The sequence below is a fragment of the Salmo trutta genome, chromosome 28 (genome assembly GCF_901001165.1).
Source record: "Salmo trutta chromosome 28, fSalTru1.1, whole genome shotgun sequence".
In the NCBI taxonomy this organism is placed as follows: Eukaryota; Metazoa; Chordata; class Actinopteri; order Salmoniformes; family Salmonidae; genus Salmo; species Salmo trutta.
The window spans coordinates 11,417,709-11,445,637 of record NC_042984.1 but is presented as its reverse complement, the minus strand read 5'-3'; the positions used below and the strand labels follow the sequence as shown (position 1 = coordinate 11,445,637).

The 27,929-nt window shown below is 46.5% G+C and overlaps 1 protein-coding gene across 2 annotated transcripts in view; it reads right to left on the bottom strand.

Annotated features, from left to right (window-relative positions):
• Positions 1 to 27,188, bottom strand: part of LOC115165472 (serine/threonine-protein kinase WNK3) — a 95,688-nt gene extending 68,500 nt beyond the window's left edge. For both annotated transcript variants that reach the window (XM_029718626.1, XM_029718627.1), the window contains exons 1-2: positions 26,645 to 27,188; positions 4,246 to 5,547 (exon numbers count right to left, since the gene is read on the bottom strand). In XM_029718626.1, coding sequence (XP_029574486.1) covers positions 4,246 to 5,022 — 777 coding nt within the window. In that variant the 5' untranslated portion in view covers positions 5,023 to 5,547; positions 26,645 to 27,188. The remainder of the gene's footprint in view (positions 1 to 4,245; positions 5,548 to 26,644) is intronic.
• Positions 27,189 to 27,929: the final 741 nt, after the last annotated feature.

Genomic DNA, 27,929 nt, shown 5'->3' with positions numbered 1-27,929 from the left:
TCCTTAGCTAACGTGGGCCACCAGTACTTCCCCCTAAGGCTTCGCACCGTCCTCTCTATGCCTGGGTGGCCAGAGGAAGGTAACGTATGCGCCCACCGAATCAACCTATCGCAGACACCAAGCAGGACATACCTCCGTCCCGCAGGACACTGAGGCAGAGTTGGCTCTGAACGACATGCCCGCTCGATGTCCGCATCCACCTCCCACACCACCGGTGCCACCAGATATGAGGCCAGAAGTATGGGGGTGGGATCGATGGGCCGTTCCTCCGTATCATAGAGACGGGACAGTGCGTCTGCCTTAGTGTTCTGGGAACCTGGTCTATATGAGATAGTAAATCTAAATCTAGTGAAATACATGGCCCACCTTGCCTGACGAGGGTTCAGTCTCCTCGCCGCTCAGATGTACTCCAGATTCCGGTGGTCGGTCCAGATGAGGAAAGGGTGTTTAGCCCCCTCGAGCCAATGTCTCCACACTTTCAGCGCTTTCACGACCGCTAGCAGCTCCCGGTCCCCCACGTCATAATTTTGCTCCGCTGGGCTGAGCTTCCTCGAAAAGAAAGCGCAGGGGCAGAGCTTCGGTGGCGTGCCCGAGCGCTGTGAGAGCACGGCTCCTACCCCAGCCTCGGATGCGTCCACCTCCACCATGAATGCCAAAGACGGATCCGGATGAGCCAATACGGGAGCCTCGGTGAACAGCGACTTCAGGCGATCAAAAGCTCTGTCCGCCTCAGCCGACCACCGCAGACGCACTGGATCTCCCTTCAGCAGTGAGGTAATGGGAGCAGCCACCTGCCCAAAGCCCCGGATAAACCTCCTGTAATAATTGGAAAACCCTAAAAACCGCTGCACCTCCTTCACCGTGGTGGGAGTCGGCCAATTACGCACGGCCGAAATGCGGTCACACTCCATCTCCACCCCTGATGTGGAAATGCGATACCCCAGGAAAGAGACGGACTGTTTGAAGAACACGCATTTCTCAGCCTTAACGTATAAGTCATGCTCCATCAGTCGCCCAAGCACTTTGCGCATCAGAGACACATGTGCGGCGCACGTAGCAGAGTATATCAAGATGTCATCGATATAAGCCACCACACCCTGCCCGTGCAGGTCCCTGAGAATCTCGTCGACAAAGGATTGGAAGACGGCTGGAGCATTCTTCAACCCATACGGCATGACGAGGTACTCATAATGGCCGGATGTGGTACTAAATGTTGTCTTCCAACCATCTCCCGCCCGGATACGCACCAAGTTATACGCGCTCCGGAGATCCAATTTTGTGAAGAAGCGTGCTCCGTGGAATGACTCCGTCGCCGTAGCAACGAGAGGTAGCGGGTAACTGTACCCCACCGTGATCGAATTTAGACCTCTAGTCAATGCACGGATGCAAACCCTCCTCCTTTCTTCTTCACAAAAAAGAAACTCGCGGAGGCGGGGGACATGGAGGGCCGAATGTACCCCTGCCTCAGAGATTCAGAGACATATGTTTCCATAGCCACCGTCTCCTCCTGGGACAGGGGATACGCGTGACTCCGGGGGCGGTACGGCGTCTACCTGGAGGTTTATCACACAATCCCCTCGTCGATGAGGTGGTAATTTAGTCGCCCTCTTCTTACAGAAGGCGATAGCCAAATTGGCATACTCGGGAGGAATGTGCACTGTGGGGACTTGGTCTGGACTCTCCACCGTCGTTGCACCGATGGAAACTCCCACACACTTGCCTGAGCACTCCTCTGACCAACCCTTTAGAGCCCTCTGTTGCCACGAAATAGTAGGGTTGTGAAAGGCCAACCAAGGGATCCCCAGCACCACTGGAAACGCAGGAGAATCAATGAGGAAAAAACAAATGTTCTCCTCATGATCCCCCCGCGTAACCATGTCCAGTGGCGCCGTGGACTCCCTGACCACCCCCGACCCTAGTGGTTTGCTGTCTAAGGAGTGCACCTGAAAGGGTTTATCCAGCGGAAACTGGGGGATCCCTAACCTCTGTGCGAAACCACGATCCATGAAATTCCCTGCTGCACCTGAATCGACTAGCGCCTTATGCTGGGAATGAGGGAAAAACTCACGGAAAGAAATTAAAACAAACATGTGACCAACAGGGGGCTCTGGGTGAGCCTGGTGCTGACTCACCTGAGGTATCTAAACAGTGCCCTGCCTGCCATCTCGACTCCCAGACGAGCCCCTCCAACACCGGTCGGTAGTGTGCCCTCTCCGACCACTTCCAGTGTGGGAGGAGGCTCCTCCTCCGGTCGCCCTCCATGGGGTTTGGAGCAGAGGTGCTGGGGGGTGGAACCAACAGGACCCCGTCCGAACGCCCGTGGGTAGCCAGCAAGTTATCCAGCCTGATGGACATGTCCATTAGCTGGTCCAGGGTGAGGGTAGCGTCTCCACAGGCTAGCTCCCTGCGGACGTCCTCATGTAGGCCACACCGATAGTGGTCTATCAAGGCCCTGTCGTTCCACCCCGAGCCGGCGGCCAAGATCTGGAACTCCAGCGCGAAGTCTTGAGCGCTCCTCGTCTCCTGCCGCAGAAGGAACAGACGCTCACCTCAACCCAATTGAGATGGTTTGGGATGAGTCGGGCCGCAGAGTGAAGGAAAAGCAGCCAACAAGTGCTCAGCATATGTGGGAACTCCTTCAAGACTGTTGGAAAAGATTTCCCGGTGAAGCTGGTTGAGAGAATGCCAAGAGCGTGCAAAGCTGTCATCAAGGCAAAGGATGGTTATATATTTTGATTTGTTTAACACTTTTTGGGTTACTACATGATTCCATTTGTGTTATTTCATAGTTTTGATGCCTTCACTATTATTCTCCAATGTAGAAAATAGTAAAAATAAAGAAAGACCCTTGAATGGGTAGGTGTTCTAAAACTTTTGACCGGTAGTGTATATATATGACATATGCAGTGATAATGAATAGTAGTAATACAGAATATAATACAATATAATTGCAATGCAGTGGGAATGAATACTACACTGTTAGAAAAAAGGGTTCCAAAAGGGTTCTTCGGCTGTCCCCATAGGAGAACCCTTTTTGGTTCCAGGTAGAACCCTTATTGGTTCCTGGTAGAACCCTTTTGGAACCATCTGTGGAAAGGTTTCTACATAGAACCCAAAAGGGTTCTACCTGGAACCAAAACGGTTCTACCTGGAACCAAAAAGTGTTCTTCAAAGGGTTTTCCTATGGGTACAGCCGAAGAACCCTTTTATGTTTTAGATAGCACCTTTTTTGCAAGGATGTAATGAATATCAGGCAACGTTGTTATCAATGGACAATGAATGACTCACCCGTCATCTATTGATTTCATAGAAAGTACAGGCATGTGTGGGTGACTGTCTCGCTGCAGTCTGCACATTCAACCTGGAACGTTTCAAATCTAGTGCATTTTCTTTTTCACAGGGAGTGTACCTACTACTATATCATCATGCATTATTCATGTGTTCCTGAGTTCAGCAAAAATACATCTGTTTCCCTCTTTTTCCCCCTCTCTCTCTGTCTCTCTGTCTTGCTCTCTCTCTGTCTCTCTCTCTTTCTGTCTCCAATGTGCTGCAGTGAGTCTGAATCTCAGACTGAATAGTGAGCAGACAACAGGCTGAGATTATCCCAGGGAAGAGAGAAGCTCCTGAGAAGACTCTTGGGAAGCATTAAGTGTGTGTGTGTGTGTGTGTGTGTGTGTGTGTGTGTGTGTGTGTGTGTGTGTGTGTGTGTGTGTGTGTGTGTGTGTTTGTGTGAGGGTCCTGGGAAGATTTCAACTGACTTTAAATCATGCATTATGGTGTGTGTAATTTAATACAAAAGTAATAGCTATAGATTTTCCAAACAGACCAGTAAAATCAACACAATATATTGTTGCCATTGATTAGTACTACCTCCCGACACCTTCCATGTCATTATCTCTAGAGACCACTCACATGTAATTAACATACTTAAACAGACACTGTTGTCATAAACCAGAAATCAAACCGTGGCATGCATAAAACTGAGCTGAACCAAACCAAGCTGTACTGAGCTGGCCTGCATAAAACTGAGCCGAACCAAACCAAGCTGTACTGATCTGGTCTGCATAAAACTGAGCCGAGCCAAACCAAGCTGTACTAAGCTTGTCTGCATACGCATCCACCATACTTGCTGGAGCCGTGCTGAAAATAACATATCCAAGGCAGTACAGTTTGTTTTGGGTCGGCACAATGTCTGAATAGTGTCTAGCCTCGAGGGAACTAGAAAGAAAGAGTATTGTTCTTTACCTGTAGTTCGCACCAGGCCACCTCCACCCAGGTCTCAGTGTCCAGGCCTTTGTAAACGGTCTTAAAGGCTCCCCTCCCCAGCTCAATGTCAAACTTCAGAAACCTCCCCCCTGGCGAGGTGGCCACGGCCTTCATCTCTGCCTCCTCCTCCTGCTCCCTGTCCCTCTCCTTCCCCGTCTGGGCAGGGGCGGAGGAGGGGGCGTCCTTGGCCCCGGGGTCCTGGGTGGTGCTGGGGCTGGATGGGTTATGGTGAGCGGTGTCGTGTCCTAGGGCTGCGGAAGCTGAAGCGGCGGTAGGGGCCTGGGCCCCGATGAGAGTGAAGACTGAATCCAGGTGGGGGGCGGAGTGGGAGACCTCTGGGGGGTCCGCCGCCACCTCGTCCTCCTCCTCGCAGATCTCCACACTCTTCCTGAAGAAACGCTTCTCTCTCCTCAGCCTCGGCCCATGACCTCTTGACCCTGAAGCCACCACGGTCGCAGCCGGGGATGAGGGTGTGGAGAGAGACATAGGTCTAAACGGAGGTATCTCCTCTTCCTTAACATCTCTGTCCTCCATCTCTCCTCGCCCTCCTCTGCTTCCGCCTCCTCTTGGTCCTTCTCCTGTATCCCTACCCTCGGCGGCTCTCCTCTCCTGGGCCTGGGAGGAGGGGAAGTCAGAGGGGGTACTTTGCGTCCTTCCCCTCCTGCCATCCTCCTGCTCCGTCTCCTCCTCTCGCGCTCCATCAGGTTTATCTGAGGAGTCCTCTGTCCCCGTGGGTTCTCCAGGGTCCGTCGCCATGGGGATGCCCCTCCTGCTCCCCGTCCTCTCCTCCTCCTCCGACCCTCTGGTTCTCGTTCAGTCCCCGTCTCTCCTCTCTTTCTGTGGTCCTCTTCTTACCCACCTTCTAGGTTCTCTGGCTGCTGTTCTTCCAGTGTTGCTGGTGACTACGGGGCTGGGCCCTGCCACTAGAGGCTCCCTTCCTCCTCTCTCCTTTCTTTAGAGTCTTTACAGAGGCATAAAGAGGATGAGCAGCACAGTGCTTCTTATCTCCACTCCGTCCTAGCTTTCTGTCCTTACTTTCCTTCTCTCCATCTCCTACAGTGCATACCCTTTCCTGTGCACCTTACCAAGGGGACTAAACTCAATAGGCACCTCAATAAAGCCTCACCTCAGCCAATCTTACTATATACACACGCTGAGGCAGGGGACAGTGTTTACTGTCTCTGGGAAAGAGAGGTAAGCTAAGGGAAGCTAGGGCCTCTTCCTCCTCTTCTAGATAATTCTCTCCTTCAAAGTCTTAAGGTGAATCTCCTCAGGTAAATCCTGTGAAGAAAACAAACAAACACATTAGTATTCAGCAGGCTAGTATAGCGAGATGCTAATAACTTTCCACTGTTCAAGTCATATTCAAATCATTCATTTCCAAGAACACCAGTTTCAGTTTGATGTTTGAGATTGTTTTTGTTTGATGTTCTGGGTTTGATGGTGAGGTCAGTGGGTGACTGCACAGAGGGAGGATCTGAGAATAATCAAAGTTCTCAGCTTTATCCTGGGACTATATTCCTTTTCACAGTCAGTCCTGTCTGTCAAAGAATGCCTGCTCACAATGTGTAAAATCCTATCAAATCAAATAGTTCTTATCAATGGAGAAATGTTCATACACTCCTCAGAGGAATGGTTTCCTCATTTTGAATGTAACTCATTCCTAATAGGACACTTTAAACACTGCCTGGCTAGTACCAATTTATGGTGTTACTCCCAGGCATTTCCCCAGTGTCTGTTCCATCTCAAGTGTTGATTGCCGTCTAAAAAAGGGAATATTCTGCAATGGGTTTTCTATTTCTGCAGTCTGTGCCGTAGCTAGTAGCAAACTTGTATCTTCTAAATTGCTACAATCCTTAATTTGCCAGCAAGCCGATACCGACTGCTTCTTTCAGTTTCAACCCTCATAAGTCTGCTGAAGAAATTCTCCAGTAATAGGATGCTGGCTAACGCAGATGGCATGTTCCACGTTTCCAGTGTTTTTGGGTTAATTCTGAAGAGTGTCAGGTGATTCATTCATTTTGGATTGGGTGGCTTAAGAACAGGCCCTGCCAGAACAGGCCATGTTAGAACAGGCCATGCTACAAGCTCCCCATGTATGGTGAGACTTGAGATAATGTAGGCCTACTCTGAGGAAAGGAACCATTAAAATCTGTTAATCAAAAACCCTGATGTCACAAGGTGTGGCTCAAGGAAGCAGGAGAGGTAGAGTCAAGCGCAGGAGACAGATAATTCCGTGAATACTTCTTTAATATATCCACACGAAAAAAATACAAGCACGGTCGGGCAGGGCGTATAAATAAAACGCACCACCCTCTCCAAACATAACGCAGGGACGCAGCCCAATATAAACTCTGCGTAAAACACTGGCAGAGGAAAAACACAGACCCTCACTTCCAAACATGAGCCCTGACAAAAACAATCCCGCACAAAACACAAACCTATCTAGCTAGCCTAAATACCTCCCCACACTAACAACTAATACAAAACAGGTGCGTGCCTATCCTAGACCTAACTAACAGAACGTGAAACAGAGGATCGGTGGCAGCTAGTAGGCCGGCGACGACGACCGCCGAGCGCTGCCCGGGCGAGGAGGGGCGCCACCTTCTGTAGGTGTCGTGACATCTGATGACAGCCTAATCTTTGTTATGGGCCGGTTCAACTAAGCAACGTTTTCTACAGCCCAGCACCCCTAAAAAGTGTTGTGCATTTAACTTCATAGACTAGTTAAACTAAGGAATCTGTCATAGAATAATATATTGCATAGTTTTGCTTTGAGTTTGTCATCAACCAGAATTTAGTGAGTGTGTTGCAATTTTAGTTGTGTTTGGTGTAGACCAATGGTGGAGACCATTAGTCAATACAACGGTGCTAAATCCTGTTCTGATTATTAAAAATGGATGATTCAGTACTATGGACCATTCATTCCTTCATTATTCATTCATGAGCAGAGGGATGCTCTTAGCGATCTGTCAACTCTTAGCGATATCTGTCAACTCGTACTTGTAGCTACTCTATTACACAGTAACAGCCTTTTCGTCTTGGTAAGCAACTCCAGTGTAGATTTGGCCTTGTGTTTTAGGTTATTGTCCTGCTGAAAGGTTATTGTCCTGCTGTATCTGTTGGAAAGCAGACTGAACTATTTTGCTTGTACTTAGCTCTTTTCCGTTTCTTTTTATAAATAAAAAAACTCCCTAGTCCTTGCTGATGACAAGCATACCCATAACGTGATGCAGCCACCACCATGCTTGAAATAATGAAGACTGGTACTCTGTGATTTGTTGTATTGGATTTGCCCCAAACATAAAGCTTTGTATTCAGGACATAAAGTTAATTTCTTTGCCACATTCTTTGCAGTTTTACTTTAGTGTATTATTCCAAACAGGATGCATGTTTTGGAATATTTGTATTCTGAACAGGCTTCCTTATATTTACTCTATCAATTAGGTTAGTATTGTGGAGTAACTACAATGTTGTTGATCCATCCTCAGTTTTCTATCACAGCCATTAATCTCTGTAACTTTTTTAAAGTCACCATTGGCCTCATGGCGTAATCCTTGAGCGGTTTCATTCCTCTCCGGCAACTGAGTTAGGAAGGATGCCTGTATCTTTGTCGTGACAGAGTGTATTAATACACCATCAAAAAGCTCAATTCATAACCTCACCATGCTCAAAGGGATATTCAATGTCTGCTTTTTTTACCCATCTACCAATAGGTGCCCTTCTTTGCGAGGCATTGGAAAACGTCCCTGGTCTTTGTGGTTAAATCTGTGTTTGAAATTCACTACTCGACTGAGGGAACTTACAGATAATTGTATGTGTGGTGTACAGAGATGAGGTAGTCATTAAAAAAAAATCATTTTAAACACTTATTGCACACAGTGTGAGTCCATGCAACTTATTATGTGACTTAAGTACATTTTTACTCCTGACCATATTTAGGCTTGCCATAACAAAGGAGATGAATACTTTGTTAATACATTTCAGCTTTTCATTTTTTATTAATTTGTACACATTTCGAAGAACATAATTCCACTTTGACATTGTGGGGTATTGTGTGAAGGCCAGTGAAACAAAATCTAAATTTAATCAATTTTAAATTCAGGCTGTAACACAACAAAATGAGGAAAAAGTCAAAAGGTGTGAATACATTCTGAAGGCACTGTACATTACTACTTAGACCCATACAGTACAGTAATACATGCTCCTCCATCTGTAGCCTACATTAAGGCTATAGTCTGTTTACAGCATGAGGATTGAGACAAAGATGAAAGTTAGACACTATAACTATTAAGAGCACAAACTCTATTCTGTCTGTAGATACATGTCATAGGAATACTGTAGGTCTAGCTGCTGTCTAGTCAGGTAGCTACAGTAATATTATTCCAAACCTCTCAATTGACTTATACCTCTTTCACATTACAGTGCTAACCTGAACTTTTCTCTTTGTTCTTTCCTGTCCTTTGTCCTTATTAATTGATGTGACCACAAACAAGGGAAAGCAACCAGAGTGGAGACAAACATATTATATAGGACAGACATTAGCCTGGTCCCAGATCTGTTTGTGCTATCTTGCCAACTCCTATGGTCATTGAAAATTCATTGGACAAGACACCACAAAAAGATCTGGGACCAGACAGTGGGGAATGGGGACAGACATTATATAAGTGAGTCTGTGGATGAGACAGACATGGGTCGATAGGTAAGGCCTCAGCAGGAAATAGGTGACACGGGGGAATATCTCCTTTAAATAAGAGCTTATTCCCCAGTGTCCCCAGGGCAAGGAGTTCCCATGGAACAGAGTTATCACAGTGCATCAAACACATTCACACTGACACAGCCCATCCCTCTCTCCCTCACAGTCACTGACTCTCTCCTACACACACATTTACAGACACGCAAGCACACACACACACAGACACAGGCATGTATACATGCACACGCATAAACACACACACACACACACACACACACACACACACACAGACATGTATACATGCACACGCATAAACACACACACACACACACAGACACACACACACACACACAGACACAGACACAGGCATGTATACATGCACACGCATACACAAACACACACATATGCACATACACACACAGATGTGCGTACACATGCACACGCACGCACACACACACACACACACACACACACACACACACACTGGCATGCACACACACAGGCATGCACACACACACACACACACACACACACACACACACACACACACACACACACACACACACACACACACACTGCCTATAGGAAGTTTACACACCCTTGAACTGTTTTCACATGTTGTTGTGTTACATAGTGGGATTGAAATAGATTTAATTAAAAATTTAATACAAATTTAATAACTAAAATATAGTCGTTGCATAAGTATTCAAGCCCTTTGTTTAGGCAAGCCTAAATTAGTTCAGAAGTAAAAATTGGTTTAACAAATCACATAAGTTATATGGACTCACTCTGTGTGAAATAAAAGGGCTTGACATGATTTCTGAATGACTAACCCTTCCTCTGTCCCCCATACATTCAACATCTGTAAGACCCCTCAGTCAAGTATCGAATTTCAAGCACAGATTCAACTACAAAGACCAGGGAGCTTATCGAAAGCCTCATGAAGAACGGCAGTGATTGGTAGATGGGTAAGAATAACAAATCAGACATTGAATATATCTTTAAGCATGGTCAAGATAATAATTATGCTGTGGATGATGTATTAAACCACCCAGACACATCAAAGATGCAGTCGTGCTTCTGAACTGAGCAGCAGGACAGGAAGGAAACTGCTTAGGGATGTCACCATGAGGCCATTGGTGATTTTAAAACGGTTACAAAGTTCAATGGCTGAGATGGGAGAAAACTGAGGATGGATCAACAACATTGTAGTGACTCCACAATAACGACCTAAATGACAGAGTGAAAAGAATAATACAAATATTCCTAAACATGCATATGTATGCATCAAGGCACGAAAGTAATACTGCAAAAAAACACAGCAAAGGAATACACTTTTTGGCCTGAATGCAAAGCCTTATGTTTGGGCCAAATTCAACACAAAACATCACAGCGTAACTGCTTCCTTATTTTCAAGCTTGGTGGTGGCTGCATCCTGGTATGGGTATGCTTGACATCGGCAAAAACTGGTGAGATTTTCTGGATGAAAAGAAACGGGATGGAGCTAAGCTTAGGAAAAATTCTAGAGGAAAACCTGCTTCAATCTGCTTTATACCAGGAATTCACCATTCAGCAGGACAATAGCTTACAACACAAAGCCAAATATACACTGCAGTTACTTACCAAGAACACAGAGAATGTTCCTGATTGGCCTAGTTACAGTTTTGACTTAAACCTGCTTGAAAATCTATGGCAAGAATTGAACATTTCTGTCTAGCCAAGATCCCCAACCCCTTGACAGAGCTTGTAGAATTTCGAAAAGAATAATGGGCAAATATTGCACAATCCAGGTGTGCAAAGATCTTATAGATTTTCCCAAGAAGACTCATAGCTGTAATCTGAGGCTGGCACTAAGGCAGCATTGAATGAGCTGTATTCCACCATAAGAAAACAAGAAAACGCTCACCCAGAGGCGGCGCTCCAAGTAGCCGGGGACTTTAATAAAGGGAAACTTAAATCCGTTTACCAAATTTCTATTAGCATGTTAAATGTGCAACCAGAGGGGAAAAAACTCTGGACCATCTTTACTCCACACACAGAGATGCACACAAAGCTCTCCCTCACCCTCCATTTGGCAAATCTGACCATAATTCTATCCTCCTGATTCCTGCTTACAAGCAAAAATTAAAGCAGGAAGCACCAGTGACTCGATCAATAGAACAGTGGTCAGATGAAGTAGATGCTAAGCTACAGGACTGTTTTGCTAGCACAGACTGAAATATGTTCCGGGATTCCTCCGATGGCATTGAGGAGTACACCACATCAGTCATTGGCTTCATCAATAAGTGCATCGATGACGTCGTCCCCACAGTGACCGTACGTACATACCCCAACCAGAAGCCATGGATTACAGGCAACATCCGCACTGAGCTAAAGGCTAGAGCTGCTGCTTTCAAGGAGCGGGACTCTAACCCGGAAGCTTATAAGAAATCCCGCTATGCCCTCTTACAAACCATCAAACATACAAAGCATCAATACAGGACTAAGATCGAATCGTACTACACCGGCTCTGACGCTCGTCGGATGTGGCAGGGCCTGCAAACCGTTACAGACTACAATGGGAAGAACAGGCAAGAGCTGCCCAGTGACACGAGCCTACCAGACGCGCTAAACTACTTCTATACTCGCTTCGAGGCAAATAACACTGAAACATGCATGAGAGCACCAGCTGTTCCGGGAAGACTGTGATCACGCTCTCTGCAGCCGATGTGAGTAAGACCTTTAAACAGGTCACCATTCGCAAGGCCGCAGGGCTAGACGGATTAACAGGACGTGTACTGCGAGCATGCGCTGACCAACTGGCAAGTGTCTTCACTGACATTTTCAACCTCTCCCTTTCTGGGTCTGTAATACCAACATGTTTTAAGCAGACCACCATAGTGCCTGTGCCCAAGAACACTAAGGTAACCTAGCTAAATGACTACCGACCTGTAGCACTCACGTCTGTAGCCATGAAGTGCTGGTCATGGCTCACATCAACACCCTTATCCCAGAAACCCTAGACCCACTCCAATTTGCATACCGCCCCAACAGATCCACAGATGATGCAATCTCTATTACACTCCACACTGCCCTTTCCCACCTGGACAAAGGACCCTGGAACTAAACACCTCCCTCTGCAACTGGATCCTGGACATCCTGACGGGCCGCCTCCAGGTGGTAAGGGTAGTCCCCTCCTGTACTCCCTGTTCACTCATGACTGCACGACCAGGCACGACTCCGACACCATCATTCAATTTGCCGATGACACAACAGTGGTAGGCATGATCACCGACAACGACGAGACTGCCTATAGGGAGGAGGTCAGAGACCTGGCCGTGTGGTGCCAGGACAACAACCTCTCACTCAGCGTGATCAAGACAAAGGAGATGATTGTGGACTACAGGAAAAAGAGGACCGAGCACGCCCCCATTGTCATCGACTGGGCTGCAGTGGAATAGGTTGAGAGCTTCAAGTTCCTTGGTGTCCACATCACCAACAAACTAACATGGTCCAAGCACACCAAGACAGTTGTGAAGAGGGCACAACAAAACCTATTCCCCCTCAGGAGACTGAAAAGATTTGGCATGGGTCCTCAGATCCTCAAAAGGTTCTACAGCTGCACCATCGAGAGCATCCTGACTGGTTGCATCACTGCCTGGTATGGTAACTGCTTGGTCTCCGACCGCAGAGTCTACAGAGGGTAGTGCGAACGGCCCAGTACATCACTGGGGCCAAGCTTCCTATACCAGGCGGTGTCAGAGGAAGGCCCTAAGACTCCTGAACATCTAATCAAATGGCTACCTAGGCTATTTTCATTGCCCTCCCTTTTACACCGTTGCTACTCTCTGTTGCTGTCATCTATCACTTTAAGAACTCTACCTACATGTACATATTACCTCTAACTCACCGGTGCCCCTGCACATTGACTCTGTACCGTTAACCCCCTGTATATAGTCTCGCTATTGTTATTTTACTGCTGCTCTTTAACTTCTCTAGGGTAGGGGGCAGTATTTTGACGTCCGGATGAAAGGCGTGCCCGTAGTAAACTGCCTGCTACTCAGGCTCAGAAGGTAGGATATGTTTATTTAGTAGATTTGGATAGAAAACACTCTGAAGGTTCTAAAACTGTTTGAATGATGTCTGTGAGTATAACAGAACTCATATGGCAGGCAAAAACCTGAGAAAAATCCAACCAGGAAGTGTGGAAATCTGAGGTTTGTAGTTTTTCAAGTGATTGCCTACACAGTATACAGTGACTTAGAGTTCATTTTGCACTTCCTAAGGCTTCCACTAGATGTCAACAGTCTTTAGAACCTTGTTTCATGCATCTACTGTTACTGGGGAGAGAATAAGAGCTGACTCAACAAGTGGACTGCCTGAGGCCAATGAGGTGTTTACTGCGCGGTCACGCAGGTGCGCCGTTCCTTATTTTTCCTCTGTAATGAATATGCTATTGTCCGGTTGGAATATTATCGAATATTTATGATAAAAAGACCCTAAGGATTGATTGTAAAAATCGTTTGACATGTTTCTACGAATGGTAATGGAACTTTTTGACTTTTCGTCTAGGGTTTTGCGCTCGCGCATTGTGCCTTTGGAATAGTGATCTGAATGCGCGAACAAAATGGAGGTATTTGGACATAAATATGGAGTTTATCCAACAAAACAAACATTTCTTGTGGAAGTGGGAGTCCTGGGAGTGCATTCCAACAAAGATCAGCAAAGGTAAGTGAAGATTTATAATACTATTTCTGAGTTTTGTTGACTCCAGACTTGGCGGGTAACTGTATAGCTTATTTTGATGGCTGAGCTCTGTACTCAGAATATTGAACAATGTGCTTTCGCCGTAAAGCTATTTTGAAATCTGACACAGCGGTTGCATTAAGGAGAAGTGTATCTATAATTCTTTCAATAACTGTTGTAAATTTTATCAACGTTTATGATGAGTATTTCTGTAAATTGATGTGTTCATTCACCGGACGTTTTGGAGGCAAAACATTTTCTGAACATCACGGGCCAATGTAAAATGGGGTTTTTGGATATAAATATGAACTTTATCGAACAAAACATACATGTATTGTGTAACATTGATGAAGATCGTCAAAGGTTAGTGATTAATTTTTTCTGTATTTCTGTTTTTTGTGATGCCTCTCCTTGCTTGGAAAATGGCTGTGTGGTTTTTCTTGTCTCAGCGCTGTCCTAACATAATCTAATGTTATGCTTTCGCCCTAAACCCTTTTTGAAATCGGACAATGTGGTTGGATTAACGAGAAGTGTATGGGATATAATAGTTGTATGTTTGAGAAATTTGAATTATGAGATTTTTGTTGTTTTGAATTTGCTGCCCTGCTATTTCACTGGCTGTTGAATAGTGTGTCCCGCGGGTGGACGCTAGCGTCCCACATACCCCAGAGAGGTTAATTACTTGTTACTTTTATTTCTTATCCGTATTTTTTTAGGGTAAGTTCTACACCTGTTGTATTCGGCGCATGTGACTAATACCATTTGATTTAATCACTGCCAAAGGTGTTTCTAACATGTATTGACTCAGGGGAGTGAATACTTACCTAATCAAGGTTTACTAGGGTTTTATTTTTCATTAATCTTTCAGAAATGAAAAAATAAATAAATAAATAAAAGAGAATTAATCCCAATTTGTAACATAATAAAATGTGAAGAAATCCAAGGGGGGTGTAGACTTTTCTTTAGGCACTGTATAAAAAAAATAACAAATCCTGACACCAGGGAAATTACCTCCCAAGTTGGCAGCAAATATGATAAATATCAGTGGTCATAAGAGATAAGTATAACAAACAAAATACTGTTTAGATAAAGCCTGGTTTTGAGGCTTTGTATTGTGTGTCCCAAATGGCAACATATTTCATAAATAGTGCACTACTTTTTACCAGGGCCCTGCTCAACAGTAGTGCACTATATAGGGAATAGGGTGCATAGGTCTCTGGTCAAAGTAGTGCACTATATAGGGAATAGGGTGCATAGGTCTCTGGTCAAAGTAGTGCACTATATAGGGAATAGGGTGCATAGGTCTCTGGTCAAAAGTAGTGCACTATATAGGGAATAGGTTGCATATGTTTCGGTCTAAAGTAGTGCACTATATAGGGAATAGGGTGCATAGGTCTCTGGTCTAAAGTAGTGCACTATATAGGGAATAGGGTGCATAGGTCTCTGGTCAAAAGTAGTGCACTATATAGGGAATAGGTTGCATATGTTTCGGTCTAAAGTAGTGCACTATATAGGGAATAGGGTGCATAGGTCTCTGGTCTAAAGTAGTGCACTATATAGGGAATATGTTGCCATTTGGATCGTAGACCTGTGTTTTTGTGTGAAGGCACATGTTCACAATCACATCATGTCACTGCTGGTCTGAATCTCATCCATTCAGCCTTGCAGTAATGGAGTTACATCAAGTAGGCCTACATGTAATGAGGTGTGAACATCCAGCTGTGTTCTTCCTCCCTGTCCCTCCAGGCCCTTTATGGACCATATAGGTGTGTACACTTGGCATGCAGCCTAATATCATTTTTTTTTTATGCACAGCTAAAATCATCATGACTCTTTCAGTTGATTATTACGAAATTTTTACAATTTGCCTATTACTGCTCAGTTCCATTTAACCCCAAACTCCTCTATGAAACTGGAACTCAAAGTAGAATTTTTTTACAGTCTACTGCAAACATGACAAACTAGCTACAGTAAAATGTATCACGTGGTAACCCCATACTTCTCTAATGAAACATGAACTCAAAGTTTGAAAACGTAGTTAATGTACAGGCTAATGCAAGCATGGGAAACTAAATTCCATCACACAATTTAGGCTACCACAGTCTCCATCGCATAGTACACCATGGACATGGGACACAGAGGGACACAGAGGGACACAGAGGGACACAGAGGGACATGGGACACAGAGGGACACAGAGGGACATGGGACACAGAGGGACACAGAGGGACACAGAGGGACATGGGACACAGAGGGACACAGAGGGACACAGAGGGTCACAGAGGGACATGGGACACAGAGGGTCACAGAGGGACATGGGACACAGAGGGTCACAGAGGGACACAGAGGGACATGGGACACAGAGGGACACAGAGGGACATGGGACACAGAGGGTCACAGAGGGACATGGGACACAGAGGGACACAGAGGGACACAGAGGGACACAGAGGGACATGGGACACAGAGGGACACAGAGGGACATGGGACACAGAGGGACACAGAGGGACACAGAGGGACACAGAGGGACATGGGACACAGAGGGTCACAGAGGGACATGGGACACAGAGGGACATGGGACACAGAGGGTCACAGAGGGACATGGGACACAGAGGGACACAGAGGGACACCATGGACATGGGACACAGAGGGACACAGAGGGACACAGAGGGACACAGAGGGACACAGAGGGTCCCTCTGTACCACAGAGTCGCTGCACTGCAAACATAACAAACACTGTGCTCCCTCTTTCCCTCTCTCCCTTCTTTTTCATCCCTCCCTTCATGGGCATGCACACATTAATCCCCTGGGACTGAACAACTTCTGGTGATTTAGTCAGGCAGACAAAGGAGGAGCCAGGGGAATGGGGTGCGTGCCAGTGTGTGTTTGTGTGTCACTGTGTGCGAGGTCGTGCATGTGTGTGTTGATGGGGGGTGAGGAGGGGGATGCAATGTTTGTGTGTCTACTGTGTGTGTGTGTGTGTGTGTGTGTGTGTGTGTGTGTGTGTGTGTGTGTGTGTGTGTGTGTGTGTGTGTGTGTGTGTGTGTGTGTGTGTGTGTGTGTGTGGACAGAAAGGGATTGAGAGTGGAGAGAGGGGACATCAAGGTTTCAAATTGAAAGAAAGAGAGAGAGAGAGAGAGAGAGAGAGAGAGCGAGAGGGAGAGAGAGAGAGAGAGCACGAGAGAGGGAGATTTAGAGAGAAGAGCGGCAGGTGAGCATTGGGTCAGTAACCAAAAAGTTGCTGGTTCAAATCCATGAACCGACTTAGTGAAAAATCTGTTGATATGCATTTGAGCAAGGCACTTAACCCTGGACCAGAGCGACTGTAAATGTGCAGAGAAAGAAGCAATGGGGCTGGCTGGTTTGAAGGGGTGGGAAAAATGTTGTGTGAAAGAGAACAAGAGAGAAATGAAGAGAGGGGGGGTACAGACAAAAAAGGGGGTTGTGGGGGATTCTCCCTGATTAAATATGCCAGTGTTTGTGTGAATGAAAGCAGTGACTATAGCTACATTTCTGCTTGAACAAAAACAACTAGTGTTTGCACAGGGATGAATAGGACAGAGAACATGAGAAAAAGAGAGGAATGAGAGTGGATGGATTGTGGGTAGAGGAAAATGACGGAGATATTTGATTCCATTAGCATAGTAATATTTCTATAGGCTGAGTGGCTGGTTGTGTTTGAATACCCATACTAGTGTATTAAATAGTATGCGAGAAAAAAAAGTTTTATAGTATGTGAAATTTGGAGAAATAGTACTCCGAATGCGCCATCCAATGCACTATTGCGTTGACTCCCACCAGTCGTTCATTTTGGTACAGCGAATCAATTTATCTCATTATCAGATGTTGTCAAACACGTCAGAAAAGACGAGTGAATTCTACTAGATCAAACGCCGAAATGAGTATGCAGTTTAAATGTGTAGTGTGCTAGTATTGGTATTCAGACATGGCCACTGACTGTGACTAGGAGCATAAGGAGCAGAAGCTCGGGGGGTTTTGCCCTGTGGCGTATTGCTCCGTCCAGAGCACAGCAGTTTGGTCATAGAAATAAAATCACTGCTCAAATCGCCGCCAATACACTCATTATGACATCATTGACTTAAATAGTGATCTATTTGTGTTTGGTTCCCCGGTGCCACGCTGCCCGATCGACCCACACTACTGGTGGGTTCAAATCCTTCAGGGGGGCGGGGAGCCTTGGCGTGTCTGTGACCCGGGACAACACCCTGTTGTTCTCTGCAAACATCAAAGCAGTGAACCGCTCTACAATATCAGTAGAGTACGACCTTTCCTCACACAGGAAGTGGTGAGGCACTTATCATCTCTTGTCTGGACTACTGCAACTCTCTGTTGGCTGGGCTCCCCGTTGCTGCCATCAAACCCCTGCAATTTATCCAGAATACCTCAATCCGTCTGGTGTTCAACCTCCCCAAGTTCTCCCATGTCACCCCGCTCCTCCGCACAGTCCACTGGCTTCCAGTCTAAGCTCGCATCATCTTCAAGGTGCTTTCCTACAAAGCTGCAAGGGGAAATGCCCCTCCCTACCTTCAGGCTATGCTCAAACCCTACATCCCAACCCAAGCACTCCGTTCTGCCACCTCTGGTCTCTTGGCCCTCCCACCCCTATGGGAGGGAAGCTCCCACTCAGCCCAGTCAAAGCTCTTCTCTGTCCTGGCACCCCAATGGTGGAACAAGCTTCACCTAACATCAGAACAGTGGAGTCCCTGCCTAACTTCCAAAAACTTCTGAAACCCTACCTCTTCAAATAGTATCTTAAATAACCCCACGAGGACTGGGGGGGAGGGACATGGATGAAGGGGGGATATGGAGGAACGCGGGTAGGAACGGGGAACGAGGGCGAGGACCTGCCACGGGTGAGGACAGGAGAAGGGGACAGGGGAGGAAGGACTCTCATAAGCCCGTTAAAGGCCTGCTCGTTAGCTCCTGCTGATTAATCCTGTGAGCACAGGACCGAAACCGACCGCCAGGGAGGTGTGTGTGTGTATGAATGTGTGTGTATGAATGAATGTGTGTGTATGAATGAATGTGTGTGTATGAATGTGTTTGTGTATGTATGAATGTGTGTGTATGAATGTGTGTGTATGAATGAATGTGTGTGTATGAATGTGTTTGTGTGTGTATGAATGTGTGTGTATGAATGTGTGTGTATGAATGAATGTGTGTGTATGAATGTGTTTGTGTGTGTATGAATGTGTGTGTATGAATGTGTGTGTATGAATGAATGTGTGTGTATGAATGTGTTTGTGTGTGTGTGAATGTGTGTGTATGAATGTGTGTGTATGAATGAATGTGTGTGTATGAATGAATGTGTGTGTATGAATGTGTTTGTGTGTGTGTATGTGTTGGAAGAAAGAAAAGTTTGAATAAAAGAGTGGCTGCTACACTGCCCTCTGCCTGGCAACACACCTAAATAAGGCCATTCAAAGGATTGTAGACATCTGAGCCTGATGAAGTCCTTCAGGTCAAAACGTTGCACAATAAAACTGTGGGAGCATTTGTACAGTGGCAGGTATCTATCATTCAGACATCAGTGGCAGGTATCTATCATTCAATCATCAGTGGCAGGTATCTATCATTCAGACATCAGTGGCAGGTATCTATCATTCAATCATCAGTGGCAGGTATCTATCATTCAATCATCAGTGGTAGGTATCTATCATTCAATCATCAGTGGTAGGTATCTATCATTCAATCATCAGTGGCAGGTATCTATCATTCAATCATCAGTGGCAGGTATCTATCATTCAATCATCAGTGGCAGGTATCTATCATTCAATCATCAGTGGTAGGTATCTATCATTCAATCATCAGTGGTAGGTATCTATCATTCAGACATCAGTGGCAGGTATCTATCATTCAATCATCAGTGGCAGGTATCTATCATTCAGACATCAGTGGCAGGTATCTATCATTCAATCATCAGTGGCAGGTATCTATCATTCAATCATCAGTGGTAGGTATCTATCATTCAATCATCAGTGGTAGGTATCTATCATTCAGACATCAGTGGCAGGTATCTATCATTCAATCATCAGTGGCGGGTATCTATCATTCAGACATCAGTGGCAGGTATCTATCATTCAGACATCAGTGGCAGGTATCTATCATTCAGACATCAGTGGCAGGTATCTATCGTTCAGACATCAGTGGCAGGTATCTATCGTTCAGACATCAGTGGCGGGTATCTATCGTTCAGACATCAGTGGCAGGTATCTATCATTCAATCATCAGTGGCAGGTATCTATCATTCAATCATCAGTGGCAGGTATCTATCATTCAATCATCAGTGGCAGGTATCTATCATTCAGACATCAGTGGCAGGTATCTATCGTTCAGACATCAGTGGCAGGTATCTATCATTCAGACATCAGTGGCAGGTATCTATCATTCAGACATCAGTGGCAGGTATCTATCATTCAGACATCAGTGGCAGGTATCTATCATTCAGACATCAGTGGCAGGTATCTATCGTTCAGACATCAGTGGCAGGTATCTATCATTCAGACATCAGTGGCAGGTATCTATCGTTCAGACATCAGTGGCAGGTATCTATCGTTCAGACATCAGTGGCAGGTATCTATCATTCAATCATCAGTGGCAGGTATCTATCGTTCAGACATCAGTGGCAGGTATCTATCATTCAATCATCAGTGGCAGGTATCTATCATTCAGACATCAGTGGCGGGTATCTATCATTCAGACATCAGTGGCAGGTATCTATCATTCAGACATCAGTGGCAGGTATCTATCATTCAGACATCAGTGGCAGGTATCCATCATTCAGACATCTGAGTTTACATTTCACTCTCAGAAGGATGAATAGTGATACAGTACTTTGATGACGAGATGAAAGCATGTGTCCTATTGGTCAAAGTATCAAGTACCAGTCATTTTGTATTCAATCAAAGGCTACTGGCCAAATCCTAACTTGATAGGCATACCCGTAACTGAAACTGTCCTGGTGTCAAAGCATGATTAATGTAAGGGTAGGGTAGCCTTCCACAAGCTTCCCACAATAAGTTGGGTGAATTTTGGCCCATTCCTCCTGACAGAGCTGGTGTAACTGAGTCAGGTTTGTAGGCCTACTTGCTCGCACACGCTTTTTCCGTTCTGCCAACAAATTTTCTATGGGATTGAGGTCAGGGCTTTGTGATGGTCACTCAAATACCTTGACTTTGTTGTCCTTAAGCCATTTTGCCACAACTTTGGAAGAATGCTTATGGCCATTGTCCATTTGGAAGACCCATTTGCGACCAAGCTTTAACTTCCTGACTGATGTCTTCAGATGTTGCTTCAATATATCCACATAATTTTCCTCCCTCATGATGCCATCTATTTTGTGAAGTGCACCAGTCCCTCCTGCAGCAAAGCACCCCCACAACATGATGCTGCCACCCCCATGCTTCACGGTTGGGATGGTGTTCTTCGGCTTGCAAGCCTCCCCCTTTTTCCTCCAAACATAACAATGGTCATTATGGCCAAACAGTTCTATTTTTGTTTCATCAAACCAGAGGACATTTCTCCAAAAAGTACGATCTTTGTCCCAATGTGCAGATGCAAACCGTAGTCTGGCTTTTTTTATGGCGGTTTTGGAGCAGTGGCTTCTTCCTTGCTGAGCGGCCTTTCAGGTTATGTCGATATTGGACTCGTTTTACATTTACATTTACATTTTACTCTGGATATAAATACTTTTGTACCTGTTGTCTCCAGCATCTTCACAAGGTCCTTTGCTGTTGTTCTGGGATTGATTAGCTTTTTTCGCACCAAAGTACATTCATCTCTAGGAGACAGAATGCGTCTCCTTCCTGAGCATTATGACGGCTGAGTGGTCCCATGGTGTTTATACTTGCGTACTATTGTTTGTACAGATGAACGTGGTACCTTCAGGCGTTTGGAAATTGCACCCAAGGATGAACCTGACTTGTGGAGGTCTACAATTTTTTTTCTTAGGTCTTGGCTGATTTCTTTTGATTTTCCCATGATGTCATGCAAAGAGGCACTGAGTTTGAAGGTAGGCCTTGAAATACATCCACAGGTACACCTCCAATTGACTCAAATTATGTCAATTAGCCTATCAGAAGCTTCTAAAGCCATGACATAATTTTCTGGAATTTTCTAAGCTGTTTAAAGGCACAGTCAACTTACTGTATGTAAACTTCTGACCCACTGGAATTGTGATACAGTGAATTATAAGTGAAATAATATGTCTGTAAACAATTGTTGGAAAAATTACTTGTGTCATGCACAAAGTAGATGTCCTAACCGACTTGCCAAAACTATAGTTTGTTAACAATACATTTGTGGAGTGGTTGAAAAACAAGTTTTAATGACTCCAACCTAAGTGTAAGTAAACTTCCGACTTCAACTGTATATCAACGCCCAAAACACTCAGCTTCAGCTAACAGGTACAGACTTGAGCAACATACCAGGAAGAGGAATATTTTGTATTTGGATAGAAGCTGAATGAAAATGTGCATTTGTACACAGACATCAGACCGCCCAACAACAACAACACCGTTTACAATAAGAATCTATTTTGAGAAGAGATGATCAAAGACATAAAATGCCTTATCTAACTTTGAAAAGAGAGAAGTTAAACTTCCTTCCTCTCCTCTAATCATAGTCACCATCACAGTATCTGACTCTTTGATACTGTTTCTCCTGTCCTGCATTTAGACAGAGACTTGGAACTGCCATACAACACTCAAACACACAGTGATTGTTCTCTTCCCATTGGAGGAACCCAAGGCTTAGGAACACAACAACTACTATTGTCCAATCCAGGTCAAGCATGTGACACTGAGGGCAGTGTAGGTAGCAAGCACACAGAGGACCGTTAGATCCCTCAGAGAGAGAGGGGGGGGGGAGACTGAGATCCCTCAGAGAGAGGGGGGGAGACTGAGATCCCTCAGAGAGAGGGGGGGACTGATATCCCTCAGAGAGAGAGGGGGGGGGACTGAGATCTCTCAGAGAGAGAGAGGGGGGAGACTGAGATCTCTCAGAGAGAGGGGGGAGACTGAGATCCCTCAGAGAGAGAGGGGGGGGGACTGAGATCCCTCAGAGAGAGAGGGGGGGAGACTGAGATCTCTCAGAGAGAGGGGGGGACTGAGATCTCTCAGAGAGAGGGGGGAGACTGAGATCCCTCAGAGAGAGAGGGGGGGACTGAGATCCCTCAGAGAGAGAGGGGGTGAGACTGAGATCCCTCAGAGAGAGAGGGGGGGACTGAGATCCCTCAGAGAGAGAGGGGGGGAGACTGAGATCTCTCCGAGAGAGGGGGGGGAGACTGAGATCTCTCAGAGAGAGAGGGGCGGAGACTGAGATCTCTCAGAGAGGGGGGAGACTGAGATCCCTCAGAGAGAGAGGGGGAAGACTGAGATCCCTCAGAGAGAGGGGGGAGACTGAGATCCCTCAGAGAGAGGGGTGGGAGACTGAGATCCCTCAGAGAGAGAGGGGGGAGACTGAGATCTCTCAGAGAGAGGGGGGGAATGAGATCTCTCAGAGAGAGGGGGGAGACTGAGATCCCTCAGAGAGAGAGGGGGGGACTGAGATCCCTCAGAGAGAGAGGGGGTGAGACTGAGATCCCTCAGAGAGAGGGGGGGACTGAGATCCCTCAGAGAGAGAGGGGGGGAGACTGAGATCTCTCAGAGAGAGAGGGGGGGAGACTGAGATCTCTCAGAGAGAGGGGGGAGACTGAGATCTCTCAGAGAGAGGGGGGAGACTGAGATCCCTCAGAGAGAGAGGGGCGGAGACTGAGATCTCTCAGAGAGGGGGGAGACTGAGATCCCTCAGAGAGAGAGGGGGGAAGACTGAGATCCCTCAGAGAGAGGGGGGGAGACTGAGATCCCTCAGAGAGAGGGGGGGAGACTGAGATCCCTCAGAGAGAGGGGTGGGAGACTGAGATCCCTCAGAGAGAGCGGGGAAGAGAGAGAGAGAGAGAGAGAGAGGGGGGGGGGGGGGGAGAGGAGAGATATCGAGTGAGATCACTCAGAGAGAGAGAGGGGGGAAGAGAACGAGAGAGAGAGTGTGAGAGGAAGGAGTATTATCTAACCGTCTATTATTCTGCTGTCCCTTTTCAACTCCCCCTCTCTTCTCTTCTCCACTCCCCCTCTCTTCTCTTCTCCTGTCCCCTTCTCTTCTCCTCTCTCCTGTCCTCCCCTCTCTGCTCTCTTCTCCTCTCCTGTCCCCTCTCCTCTCCTGTCTCCTTCTCTTCTCCCCCTCTCTTTTCCTCTCTCCCATCCTCCCTTCTGTTCTCCTCTCTCCTGTTCCCTCCCACCCCTCCCCCTCCTCTCCTCTTTACTTATTTCTCCTGTCCCCTCCTTTCTTCTGTCCCTTGTCCTGTCCTTCCCTCCCCTCTCCCACTCAACAGTCTATCTAATCCAGGTGAGAGGGCCTTAATCAGCGGATGTCTCTGTGATAAGTCAGGATTACAACATGTTACTAAAGTGTCTTAGGTCTACTACTGAGATGGCGCTCCGATCCCAATGGATGGATTTAGCTGTTTTAATATAACATACTACTGAGCTGATCACCTCTGACTTGAAATCATTTAGTAATAGGAGTTACACATGTTACTGAAGGGACCTATGCCTACTACTGGAGTGGAGCTATCATCTACTCAAGCTCCCATCTCTTTGGATGAATGAGCACTTTTATTACTATAACTAGGCCAACTACGCATGCTACTAAAGTGGTTTACTATTCCTGGAGCCCTCGCCCATGGTGGATGGAGCCCTCGCCCATGGTGGATGGAGCCCTCGCCCATGGTGGATGGAGCCCTCGCCCATGGTGGATGGAGCCCTCGCCCCATGGTGGATGGAGCCCTCGCCCATGGTGGATGGAGCCCTCGCCCATGGTGGATGGAGCCCTCGCCCCATGGTGGATGGAGCCCTCGCCCATGGTGGATGGAGCCCTCGCCCATGGTGGATGGAGCCCTCGCCCCATGGTGGATGGAGCCCTCGCCCATGGTGGATGGAGTCCTCGCCCCATGGTGGATGGAGCCCTCGCCCATGGTGGATGGAGCCCTCGCCCATGGTGGATGGAGCCCTCGCCCATGGTGGATGGAGCCCTCGCCCATGGTGGATGGAGCCCTCGCCCCATGGTGGATGGAGCCCTCGCCCATGGTGGATGGAGCCCTCGCCCATGGTGGATGGAGCCCTCGCCCATGGTGGATGGAGCCCTCGCCCATGGTGGATGGAGCCCTCGCCCCATGGTGGATGGAGCCCTCGCCCCATGGTGGATGGAGCCCTCGCCCCATGGTGGATGGAGCCCTCGCCCCATGGTGGATGGAGCCCTCGCCCCATGGTGGATGGAGCCCTCGCCCCATGGTGGATGGAGCCCTCGCCCATGGTGGATGGAGCCCTCGCCCATGGTGGATGGAGCCCTCGCCCCATGGTGGATGGAGCCCTCGCCCCATGGTGGATGGAGCCCTCGCCCATGGTGGATGGAGCCCTCGCCCCATGGTGGATGGAGCCCTCGCCCATGGTGGATGGAGCCCTCGCCCCATGGTGGATGGAGCCCTCGCCCCATGGTGGATGGAGCCCTCGCCCATGGTGGATGGAGCCCTCGCCCCATGGTGGATGGAGCCCTCGCCCCATGGTGGATGGAGCCCTCGTCCCATGGTGGATGGAGCCCTCGCCCCATGGTGGATGGAGCCCTCGCCCCATGGTGGATGGAGCCCTCGCCCCATGGTGGATGGACAGGCCTGCTGTTTTAGGTCTAGGCCACTACATATCATACTACTGATCAAATTGGATTAACAGAATGGCCAAAGCCTCTCAGACCATGGCACATATTTTATTTCTATGCTACTGAGTGTCACCTCTGAACCAAACTGTTTCATAGTTTATATTAGAAGAGTGATTTATTATAAGCTGTACTCTTCATGGTTTTCAGTGACTGGGTTCAGGGGGTTAACGTATGAAGTCCTCAGCATTTTTTATCAAGAAGGAATTGTCTGATCATGACTACAGTACATCACTGTTATAGACCATGGCTGAATCAAAAATGGCACCATATCCCCTATATGGTGCATTACTTTTAACCAGGGCCCTATTGGCTCCGTTCAATGTAGTGCACTATATAGGGAATAGGGTGCCATTTCAGACGCCACCCATCTGCTATTACTCCCAGTGGGGTGATCCAATAAAACATGACAACCAGTACTTTGACGCTCTCTTCTAACAAACTTTTTTTTAAACAAAAAATATGTATTTTTAATAATCACTATGTATATATATATACAACATTTAATAATAATAAAAGAGGAAGACACATCATGTTGATTGATTCTAATTTGACCTTAAAATAAAAGCAAAACGCAATTAATGATGGTGTTTGTAGGCTATAGCCTGATATTGTTGACAATAAACACAGCACGGCCGAGCGCCGGTCCTCTTCCATTTCACTGGCTGCTGGAGCAGACTGTAGACGCCGTGCAGGATCAGTGTTGTCACCTAGCGCGCAAGGGTTGGCTATCATTCATGATTGACACGTCAGATTGAAATCCCACAAAAATCATACATGGATACGCTACGTTATAATAAGACAACATATTTGTTGTTTCAGCAGGGGAAGCTAAACTAACGTAACAAGCAATTGCCAAATAATACATTTGATGGCATTTTCCATGGAGCAGGCGCACGGGCGCGAATAACAGGCTATCCCGCACTACAGACATCTGACATAACGTAAACAATGTAACCTAGGAAATAATATATGAATATTGAAGCCTGCCCTGTGCTGGGATTAAATAAGAACATGTGAGGCAAGACATTACCGGGTAGAAACATTTAACTCCCCAATTAGCCATCATGGTAGCGTACAATAACAGATGGCAACACCTAAGCTACCCTGCTGAACAGAAATAGGGATCCATTCCGGCTGTCGACCACTGTTGGAAATTCGTTACAATTGAAACAATGTAGCAAGAAAACTGCACTTACCTAAATGTCTCGTTGACGTCCGTTCTGATTATTTTAGACAAACTGGTAAACCAGACAGCTAGCAAGCTAGCTAACCAAGCCCTATAATTTATATTCCGTTATGTAGCTACACAAATTATTTCAAACGTTACTCAAGCGACCTTTAAATTGCACTTCATTGGCTATAATTGTTTTAATAACATCAATATTCTATCAAATTATGCGAGATACGACTCATTTTCAAATGATATCCTTTTTTAAATGTAAGCTTCACCATTAGTGCGTGTCGGTAAATCCAAGTTTGAAAATCCCAACTAGAGTCGAGTCTTTCTAAATATATACTAGAGCAGGCTGGAAGTCTAACGGTACGTGCCACACAGATGATGCTTGCCTTTCGTTGGTCTGATCTCTGATGTACAGATTTCCCCGTCAACCGTCGATGTGGCGACATAAATGCATATACACTTATACACGCAGATACCTTCAGACGTTAATTTATGTACATCATTTACAAGCTAGGAGTCACACGGCCATCTGTGTACAAGGTGTAACTGCAGGCGCTTGCGAGAGGCTCTGACGTGCGCCCGGGAGCGCTGCTGAACAGGCCCACAAGAGGGCGGCATTTCCATTTGAATGAAATACTGCATTACACAGTAGTAAGTCCCATTACATTGTTGTCATGATTATGTCATTATCTGCTGTACATGGCATTTGAGTTCTTCTTCTTACAATTAGATTGGGCATGCTAGACATGTCTGTAATTGCACAAAACCAAAATCTATGACTTGTCATTTGTGAAATTGATGTTTAGCCGTCATTTTCCATTTCTTATGCATCGGCTCAAAGTCAAGGACAGAGTTTAGCATATCATTTTCATAATGCCCAAAAAGCATATAAATGCAATAATGATCAAATCTCTATTCCACAAAACATGACAGAGAAAGAGGGGAAGGAGATCTTCAGTGAAAGGGGGGGGGGGGGGGGGCATTTCCCTCCATTCTGCCGACCACTCACACAAGTACAGAATGAACTGAATAACCCCGTCTTTTGGCGCCCCCTAACGGGTTTAACAGATTACTGCTGCCTGACCACGGTGCAGGACACTGCTCCCTATTCTTCATCGAGCATGCAGATGAGGGCATTATGCACGACTTCCCACAGATCTGGGGCTGCATGTAACAAGACTGAGTAGGCGTGCTGATCTAGGATCAGTTTTGCTTTTAAGAGAATTAATGGACAGGAAGGAACCAAGGGCTGCATGTAACAAGACTGAGTAGGCGTGCTGATCTAGGATCAGTATGTCTCA